Source organism: Perca flavescens, chromosome 19 (genome assembly GCF_004354835.1).
Source record: "Perca flavescens isolate YP-PL-M2 chromosome 19, PFLA_1.0, whole genome shotgun sequence".
In the NCBI taxonomy this organism is placed as follows: Eukaryota; Metazoa; Chordata; class Actinopteri; order Perciformes; family Percidae; genus Perca; species Perca flavescens.
In genome coordinates, this window is record NC_041349.1 from 26,509,041 (window position 1) to 26,519,752 (window position 10,712).

At 40.7% G+C, this 10,712-nt stretch overlaps 2 protein-coding genes across 2 annotated transcripts in view; both read left to right on the forward strand.

The window, feature by feature from the left end:
* The first annotated feature begins 3,906 nt into the window (after positions 1 to 3,906).
* On the forward strand, positions 3,907 to 5,539 carry LOC114573928 (uncharacterized). Its single transcript, XM_028606167.1, has 6 exons — positions 3,907 to 3,958; positions 4,072 to 4,407; positions 4,549 to 4,595; positions 4,696 to 4,813; positions 4,918 to 4,982; positions 5,388 to 5,539. The coding sequence occupies exons 1-6, from the start codon at positions 3,913 to 3,915 to the stop codon at positions 5,508 to 5,510; spliced, it is 735 nt and encodes a 244-aa protein (XP_028461968.1). The 5' UTR covers positions 3,907 to 3,912; the 3' UTR covers positions 5,511 to 5,539.
* A 4,659-nt stretch (positions 5,540 to 10,198) lies between these two features.
* The window catches only part of LOC114573932 (uncharacterized), a 1,384-nt gene continuing 870 nt past the window's right edge, over positions 10,199 to 10,712 (forward strand). Inside the window, exons 1-2 of the mRNA XM_028606170.1 lie at positions 10,199 to 10,244; positions 10,401 to 10,712. The exon at positions 10,401 to 10,712 is cut by the window's right edge and continues 30 nt beyond it. Coding sequence (XP_028461971.1) covers positions 10,199 to 10,244; positions 10,401 to 10,712 — 358 coding nt within the window. The remainder of the gene's footprint in view (positions 10,245 to 10,400) is intronic.

Below are 10,712 nucleotides of genomic sequence, written 5' to 3' on the forward strand. Positions count from 1 at the left end.
GTGTGTGTGTCGCGTTAGGTCACGGCAGTTTCCTGCCATGTCGCTATGACGACCAGGCACGCTCGCCTCACGCATGAGGCGGTACTGAATCTGCAATGGAAAAAAGGAGGACGGGGAACTGCGGCCAAGTCGAGTCGAGCTGAGATGAGCCGAGTTGACCTAGTACTAGCAGTGGGTAAGCGCCAATAAGGCGTCCCATTTGTACTCGGAAGTCAGATTTTCCGAGGTCAAAGTCCCCTGACCTTGTATTTCCAAGCTCGGAACTTTGACAACCTTGCAGTAGGCTACCCCGAGCTCAAAATCCAACATGGCTGCTCTGTGCATCAACAGTTGTGAAAGCTGTAGTAACATAAGGTCGTTAGCACTACTGTCTTATTTGTGTCTCACTAAATCAGGCCTGTCCAACTTCTATCTGTGGACATGTTGTTACGCTTTTTGCATGCACAAAAACAGTGTAATCCATTGTTAACTGTTGGTATTACTAACAATGGCTAACCTGGCTAGAGCTAACCCACAATGATAAATCCTCCTTGTAAAGTACCATTATGCACTATAAAGAGTCCACAGCCATGTTAGTTGTGGTGTGATCTATAATATTGTTAGACTGCCGGGACACTAGGGGGCAATATAGGCTATCACGGGGTTGTATAGCAGGATAGTTGAGGAGAGAACAATAAAGTAAGCCGTGTGAATCTATCCTGCTACGTCTCTGTTCCTTATTTTAAGAACCCAACACGACATGGTGTCAGAAGTGGAGCTATAGTGAGTGGAAGGATAGCGGACAGTAGAAGAGGGAGGACACAACAAAAGAAAAAAAAGACAGAAGAGGAGAGGCTAAAGCTAAGCAGTTAGCAAGCATGTCACACTCGCAATGAGGACAGCAAGCTGCCGGGCATGAACAGGACGACCCTCCACAGCCTCCTGCTAAAACATGTGCAACGTTCTCAATAAACCCGCCGGAATCCTTCGACTTTTCAAAGCCACAAGACTGGGAAAAATGGATAAGACGGTTTGAGCGCTACAGATTGGCTAGCAACCTGGATAAGTCATCAGATGCTAACCAGGTGAACACGCTAATATATTGCATGGGAGACGAGGCAGATGACGTGTTAAAAGAGCTGACTTTAACCTCTGAACAGAAACTGGTGTACAGCTCCGTCAGAGACGGCTTTATTGTGCCGAAGAAAAATGTGATTTACCAACGAGCTAAATTTAACCAGCGTGCTCAGGGGCCGTCCGAATCTGCAGACTCGTTCATAACTGGTTTATATGCACTGGCTGAAGATTGTGAGTACGGGGCACTGCGCGACGAAATGTTGAAAGACAGGATCGTAGTAGGCATCAGAGACAATGTGCTTTTGCAGAAGATACAGATGGAAAGCAGGCTGGATCTGACAAAAGCCATTAATATGGTCAGATAAGCAGAGGACATTAAACGGCAACAAACAGATCTGAGAGGAGACGCCACTCATGCAATGCCGTATGTAGACTCTAAGATGCTTTGAGCTATAGGTACGTTAGCACGCTAACATGGTCACAGTATCCATGTTAGCGGACATCACATTGTATAGCAATCCATCCAACAGTGGCTGAGATATCTCACTTAAAACCATGAAAGTCAACCTTACAGTGGTGCTAGAGAAGAGTCTCTCCATGAATATCTGTACAAAATATCATGGCAATAATAGTTGTTGAGATATTTCAGTATGGACCCAAGAGGTGGACCGACTGACTGGCCGACTGGCCCATTGCTTCGGTGGAGAAAAAAAATGTCCATCCAAATGTAGCTAAAATTTCAAAAACAAAAAATGCCAATTAATGCAAATTCCCTTCCACTATTGTTAGGTACATATTAGGAGTTGGTTCATGGAGATTTGGTGCTGCAAATTCTCCAGTTGTGGGCCATTAAATCATTGCAGATGATGTTATTAAATGATTGCCAAATCTCAGAGAATGGAAAACAATGTGGAAAACATGAAATACTGTGTTTGTGTTTATTTCAAGTATTAATGTGGGAAACCTTACAGTCTCATTGATCAACACATATCGGAGGCCTGTACTACGAATCAAGATCAACATGTCCTGGATTTACTCAGCTTCACTAACCCTAACAACCGCAGTCACGCATAACCTGTGTCATGACGGTGGTTAACAACTAGTTCAATCGACCCAGTTTCCCAATCCAGTGACACGCATTCACATAAAATAGGCGGTGTTTGCACAGCATGACTATTGACCAATCACAAACATCTACCAGAGCTGCATATTTTATATAAGAAGAGGAAATTATAATTCTACATAAATATGAAGAACACAGACACGGTTTTAAGGGGCAAAACGCAATATACTAGTTGCTGCTTCATAACACAGGAAGGAAAGCTGGCGAAAAAAATAGATGACGCTGTAATGCGTAAATCACAACGCTTATCAATATCACTTCCTCATCAGCCAGGCACAACATCTGACCATAATTACACTTGTGCTTTCCATAAACTGTCGTTGCTTTAGCCTATTATTTCAGTTGCAACCTTGCCAGTGGAAGCGATCGTGAGAGCAAATACAAAATATAAAAACATAATTCACACCGATGTGCGCATTGGCAACACACGGTTCATATGTAATTCTCTCTCTCTCTCTCTCTCTCTCTCTCTCTCTCGACCAGGTTAGGTGTTCAATGTAAGTAAGTTACCATGTCGATTGAACCCAGTAACAAGTGATTCACCGTTGTGGTACAGAAAACCCTGGGTTGAACCTGAGGTTACCATGTTAACGCCAAATCTTGCTTCGTAGTACACGCCTCTGATATTTTTATCTGCCGACGCAGCCAAGCGTAAAAACGTTTTTGCAGTATTTCGACTTCTTTCAAGTTTCAACAAATGTTTTTTTTGTAAATTGAAAAAAAGGAAATGGCTTCAATAGAGGGGGAGAATGGGTCAGAAATCTGTAAAGGCATGTTGGTGGTCATGAGGGTGTCTTAAATGATGGCTGTATATAACTGCAGGAGTCAGTGATGTTTAGTGAAAACTTTTATCTCATATTGGATCTGACAGATATAAAATGTTAAAATAAGATGTTCCAAGAACTCAATGTTCCCAAGTGATGCCACGTAACGCGTTACTAGTAACGCGTTACTCTAATCTGAGCACTTTTTTCAGTAACGAGTAATCTAAGGCGTTTATCCAAACCAGTACTATTTCCAAACCAGTAATAAGATTAAAGTTACTTATCCAAGTCACTGTGCGAGATGCGCGCTTTCTAGCTGGAAATACACTCACTATTTAGAGTTTGTGTCAGCTAAAGACGGCAATTTTAAGGTCCGTACGCTGTGCTGGTGGCGACAAAGTGCTATCTAGCTACAAAAACACTACGTCAGCTTTGAAGAACCATTTGGAGTCGCAGCACTGCAGTCAAACTTACAGAGCAAGTCCCAGCAGGTGGAGCGAAGCAGAGAGGAGGTCCCCCACCACCCAAACAACAAAAGCTGGACTTTGGAGAGTTGAAGAAGTTGGTCAGGCAGTAGGCCTATGTTGTAGGGGAAATGCTGCCCTTAAACACGGTTGACTCGCTCTCTTTCGTGCCATAATAAACCAGATCCTACTACTGGCAATGCCGAGCTGCCTCACAGTAAACCGGTTGAGGCTGTAGGGGTGTTGTCGGCAGCTGCTGCATGTAACTAATAAAGTAACTTGTAATCTAACTTCGTTACTTTTAAAATCAAGTAATCTGTAAAGTAACTAAATTACTTTGTAACTGTGGCAACACTGATGTTCCGGAACTTAAATATGTGCAAAGGCATTGCATTGGCAGTTCGCCATGAGCGGCAAGACGAAAAAAAGACACCCCGCCTCTCTAAACTCCTTTATAAGAGCTCAGCGGTACAAACTATCTTTGCAGTGACACGTTTTACGCACAATGAGGAACTTCACCTTTGTAACAGCTTTACTTCTCTGCAGCCTAAGTAAGTACTGATACTCGGTTATTCTCAGCACTGAGATATTGTTGTTGTTGCCAGTAAGTACTGCAAGATACGCTCAGGGAGAACTCTCTTTCGGTCTCTGCTGTTTGTTTCAGGCTGGATCTCTGTCTCAGCTTCTGAGTTTCACACTGTGGAGGTCCAGTTTGGTGGAGACTTCACTCTGATGTGCTCCAACATTTCCAGTGTTACAACAGAATGGTTCAGAGTGATCAACAGAAACAAGCCCAGCTGCATTTCCTCTATGTACGGGTCTGATGGCAAACCTTCGTTCTGTGGTGGATTTGAAAATAGATTTGAGATGAGCTCCAACATCTCTATGGTCTTTCTTAAAATCAATAGAGTGGATTTATCTGACTCTGGACTGTATTTATGTGGAATTAACAGAGACAGACATACAGTCATCACCGGTGCAACACATTTAAAAGTTCAAGGTAAGATTGTAGTTAAGCCTCAGAGATCTGTTTTTCTATATTAACAGTTTCTCACATTTATTGTCACAGTCATATGAAATCAGCATAAAGACAAACAAGAAACCAATACGTGTCAAATTATGTCATTTATATGTCTTAAAGGTGATGGTGAATCAGATTTTGGAGTGGATTTAAATACTGAAAGTAAGGTTCTCCTTTTTCATTATGCGAGTTACCACACAGCCAGTCATTTCATCGCAAACATGTCTTTTAAAAACAGACTCTAATTCTGTCATTTGTCTTGTAGAGGAGTCTGATGGAATGACAAACGTCATGAGTGCGTTCCTGGGTTTTCTGACTGTTCTGACTGTTTTCCTCACTATAGTCGTCATTCTTCTGGCTGTTAAAATCAGGAAACTTCAGACAGGTACAGTTAATCTATAATATGATGTACATGATGGATAAATCCAAAGCAAAGTATACGGTCAGTAATAATTAACTAATTAAACTTTTGTCTTTTTTTCCATTGAGCTGTGAATGAAGAACTGCAGCCAGAAAGAAACAAGGTGAAACCAGCATTAACTTATATAAACTGTGTTTTTTAGCATTTTAAAGATTCTAAACCAGAAGATATCTTGTCATGAGAGAGATCATTTAGCCTTCTTGCTAGTTCGAAAATGGTTATTTCAAAACATATACAACCACAGATGCAGCAATTTGAGTTATGTTAATGAGTGTTTGTCATACAATGTGTCCTATTTCTAAATTGTGTTTTTTTTTTTTAAACCTCGGTTTAATTTTCGTAGGTTTTTCGTAGTTTTTATTTAAATTGTGCTACACAGCTGCGATTCTATTAAAAATCATGTTTGTTCTTAGCTAAACTAAAACTGCTTCCTTTGTGAAAACTACCAACAAATCCACCAATTTCATAGATTGTTTGGCTAACTCAGCTACAGTGTGTGTGTGATTCAGTGTGTGACTCTGAATATTCTGATTTACAGGATCTGGGCTCAGATGACCTGAACTATGCAGCTCTAAATTTCCAGGCTAAACCCAAAAGAAGCCGCAGGCCTGCATCAGAGAGAGAGCTGGAGCCACATGTTGTGTATGCTGCCACCAGATAGACTCAGGAAACATCTGGAACTGCAGCTCAGAGTGGAACCGATGCTTCATTATGTTAATCTGCTGATGTGTTTGTGTGTGTGGATAGTGTATGGGAGGAGTCTACTGCCAAAAAATAAATTTAGAATAATGTTTCTGTTTGTTGTTTCTTCCTGTCTCTCTCTCGGTCAGAGTGGCCGTTATTGGCTGCCAAAGTTATTTTAGGGCATGTGAAATGGTGTGATGGTGTGTGGAGGAAGGAGGGAGTGATACACATCACTTGTTTGACAGGAAGAGACAGCACAGTGTGGTCTGAGAACAACTGAGGTAAAGATCATGATGTGTCTGAGGTCAACGCTCTGTGGAAAGTATAAAAGTATAAAAAATAAGCAGCTTACTGGTTAATGACAACATGAAACTAGCTGTACAATTTCTATTCTCACACAACACGGACAATGCTCCCTCAAAACATGTATATCATTCTCTGACAATGTTAAATCACTCCACTCATCATCACTTTACATTAACTCACTTAACTAGTTTACCTTCATACACTACGTCAACATTTGCATTCAAAACTAAACAGAGAGGCCTAAAGAAACTGCTCACTGCCTCCAACTTCTTTTGAAACAAAATGTGTCTTCTGGCAGTGGCAAACAGCAGAGAACAACACACCTTCGACATTCTGTGTGTGTGTGTGTGGGACTATTATCCCCAACTGTGACCAGGCGTGCCTACACCACGAACGGCGCCAGCAATCGCAACCATCCAAGACAATGCTTGTTATGGTACGTGTCCATATAGGCATTTTATTTTACAGATTGTATCGCCCACGCTTTCCAGCACTGCATGCTAGTGGGCTTGCCATTAGCAGTTTATCTTCAATGACAAGCAAAGAAAACAGGCCACACTCTTACAACTGCAATGGCTGCACCTGATTGGACAAACGCTTAATGCTGGACTGTCCGCTCCTGAATTTTAATACAGACCATAGTGTCGGATCATTTGGAAAACTATTGATCATTTTACGAAAATAGTGTGGGTTTCTGAAAAACAGTTTATGCGAAAAATAGGCTATGCAGCTGATGAATCTGTCCTCATTTCAGATTGACAACGGTCAGTTTGACAAGATTTTCATGACTTTTTGAGAGGGATTTACATGAAGTAGCCTGGATTGAATTTCATGCGAATGAGGAATGGGCAACTCAAGGCCCCACTTCTTCAAAGTCCCCACAACATTACCAGAATGCATTGCATGGTTTCTCCTATTAAAAATGAATGGGAAGCGGGGAAATGCCGCTTGTGTTATGTTCCAGGAAGTCAAAGACCCAAAGGCAGAGAGCAGGCAGGCAGGCAGCAAAAATACAAAACAGAAAAAAACAGAATACCAAAATAAGACAATACACACCAAACCCATAACAGCTTGACAGTGGACACGTATTATTATTCTACCAACCGTGAAGCAGCGCATTCCAGGAGTGAGAAGAGGCTCTTCACTCCGCTAAAAATATACACCATGTTTATTCTTCATGCTAGCTGCTGGCCGTTTGACAGTCGGGGCAAGAAGTGAAAGGATGAGAGCATACAGTCAATTTACCAAAAGAAATCTCAATATCGTATATGTCTCCTCTACAACACCATGGATGACAAGAGATTCATCTTGGAAGTGGAAAAACACATTAACCTTATACGACACCACAGATCCTGTTTGCACCATATTGACTGCTACTGTATAAGGTTGCTTTGGTCTGCATAGGGAGGTCAGAGTGTATGAAGGGTGGGGGGGGGTCATAAAACAGGGCTTTCAAGCAGGGGAGCGGAATTCATATCCTGGGAGAATTTAAGGGGAAAGCACCTTAACCTTAACCCTAAATTTAACTGTAAAGTCCATTAAACTTTCATGTCACAAAGAAGTTAACGGGAAAACACAAAACCTTCACCCAGGAATTGTGTTTGTGTCCCTGGAATATTACATAAGGGGCCCTGTGTTTTAACCCAAACCACAATCTTTTTTCAAATCTTAACTAGGCGTTTAGGTGTTTTAACTTAACAGTCATCACCATGTGACGCTCACCTTTTGGAGGCTAAACTTGACTGCAACAGCCTTTGAAAGGACCGGCACCTCGTGGTGCTCTGTACCCAGCTCACAGTCACCTTTTCTCAGCTAAATTTAACTAACATGGTCACAGTAAAAAACGGACATAAAACTTAATCCATCCAACAGTGGTGATCGGGTCGTAAAACCATGAAAGGCCCAGCCGGTGATTTTTGTAATGATATCATACAAACCCCTTCATGAACATGCGTTGAGGTAATTCAGTCTGTAATAAAGTGGTGGGCCAATTGACAGACCAATCACCATCACTCTATTAAAAAACACATTCCCTTGTCAAGTTTCCACTTACATTAGTACAAATTGTAACTGAATTTTCTAAAGATGTGTGCACATTCCACATATATTCATTAATCATTGCAGATTAAAAGAGTGCCAATCAAATCCCGACATTTCTAACAAGTGATGTTTAAGTCACATACTTTATGCACGTAATGATTCATTAGCCGAGTTGGTTTCCAGTGGAGTAAGTGGCATTTTGGTTTCATTGATACACCATCATTTTCAATTTCAGCCAAGCATAGAACATTTTTATTTGAAATTACAACAATTGCTATCATGTTAAGCAACTGAAAGGGCTTCAACGTATGTGGAGAATGGTACAGAAATCTAAAAAAAAGGCATGTTGGACAGATTTGTGCATCAACAGGAAAACTTGCATTGACAAGTCGCTGTGAGCGGCAAGATGAAAAAAAGACACCCCGCCTCTCTAAACTCCTTTATAAGAGCTCAATCCAGTGACACGATCTAAAATCTTGGTGTTTGAAAGCATGATTAACCAATCACAAAATGAGGAACTTCACCTTGACAGCAGCTTTACTTCTCTGCATCCTCAGTAAGTACTGACACTTGGTTTTTCTCAGCACCAAATCATGAGACAACGCACCAGAATTTCAATTTGCAAATAAGAACTGAATTATTGTTGATGTTGCCTTAATACAGTACATGTAAATGTTGCATTATACGCTCAGGGATGAATCTCTTTCTGTCTCTTTGCTGTTTGTTTCAGGCTGGATCTCTGTCTCAGCATCTGAGCTTCTCGCATTGTGGAGGTCCAGTCTGGTGGAGACGTCACTCTGATGTGCTCCAACATTTCCAGAGTTACAACTACAACAGAATGGTTCAGAGTTGATCAATGGAACCAAGCCCAGCTGTGTCTCCTCTATGTACAAGTCTGAAAGCAATGCTTCCTTCTGTGGTGGATTTCAAAATGTAGGCTATTTGAAATGAGCTCCAACATCTCTACTGTCTTTCTTAAAATCAAGAGAGTGGATTTATCTGACTCTGGACTGTATTTCTATGGATTTTACATAGAAGGACATACAGTCATCGCCGGTGCAACACATTTAAAAGTTCAAAGTAAGATTGTGGCTAAGCCTCAGAGATTGGTTTCCATCATATTAACAGTGCATCTCACATTTACTGTCACAGTCATATGCAAACAGCATGAAGACAAACAAGAAATCAATACATGTCAAATTATTTAAATTATACTGTAAAGGTAACAGGCTTTATAACCGTGCCCATTCGATTCCATCACTGTTACATTTTAAATAAATATAAAATCATAAACTTTGTTAATTTTCTTAATCTTAGATACATACAGTTGTTTTTTAAATGTTTAGCTGGACTTGCACCAGAACCACTTTGTAAATTCATGAACAGGTTGGAATCTTCCAGATCCACAAGAGCTGCTGCATGTGGAGACTGTAAAATTTCATTTTGTAAGACCTCTTTTGCCCAAAATGTTTTTTCTCTGAAGGGAGCCAAACTGGAACTGGCCCCCTACAACTATAAAGGCTATACCCAAATCGTCCACCTTTAAAAAATTTGTAAAAGCATGGTTAATACAGCAGCAGCAGTGTGATCATGCCATATGAAATGTATAGCTGTGTGTATGTGAGGTGTGCATCTTTGTGAGTCCGAGTGAATGTGTTTTACTACACTTATTTTTATTGCTGTTAACTGTTTTTTTGGACATAAAATGTAAAAATGTGACTTCTTGTATTATTTGAACTGTTAAAAGCCCTATCTAGGGACAAAAACACGAATTAGCCATGGAACAAACATTTGATACAGGCATAGGATTGTTATTTATGTAATAATCTATGTTCTTTGTATCTGTCCCTATTTAAATAAACTACAAATAAATAATAATAGTTGTTGAAATATTTCAGTCTGGACCCAAGAGGTGGACTGATTAACGGGCTGACTGGCTTTGTGATCACTCATGTCATGTCACCAGGACAGATTTGAGCATCAACAGGAAAACTCCATAGTGTTGGGTTTTGAATATTTGACACAAAGATGCAGAGTGAATGGACCCTTTAACAACATTATTATATGGGAGCCGGTCCTTGGTAGAAGATCTTGTCATATTTCATGTCATACCCGACTGTTATGGATTAGGTAAGGGTGCTTTAACGTGTATGACATAAGATCCAAGAACCAAACATTTCTGAGCTTAAATATGTGCAAAGGAATTGCACTGGCAGGTCGCTGTGAAAAAAAAAAAAAAAAAGACACCCCGCCTCTCTAAACTCTTTTATAAGAGCTCAGCGGTACAAACTATCCTTGCAGTGAAACGTTGAACACACAATGAGGAACTTCACCTTGATAACAGCTTTACTTCTCTGCAGCCTCAGTAAGTACTGATAGCACCAAATCATCTAACAAATAACCTACCAGAATTTCAACTTTCAAATAAGAACTGAATTATTGTTGTTGTTGCATTAATACAGTAAGTGCTGCATTATACGCTCAGGGATGAATCTCTTCCTGTCTCTGCTGTTTGTTTCAGGCTGGATCTCCGTCTCAGCTTCTGAGTCTCACACTGTGGAGGTCCAGTCTGGTGGAGACGTCACTCTGATGTGCTCCAACATTTCCAGCACTCCAACTCAGACAGAATGGTTCAGAGTAATCAACAGAACAAAGCCCAGCTGTGTCTCCTCTATGTACGGGTCTGATGGTAAACCTTCCTTCTGTGATGGATTTCAAAATGGATTTGAGATGAGCTCCAACATCTCTTCTGTCTTTCTTAAAATCAAGAGAGTGGATTTATCTGACTCTGGACTGTATTTCTGTGGGTTTTACATAGATGGACATACAGTCA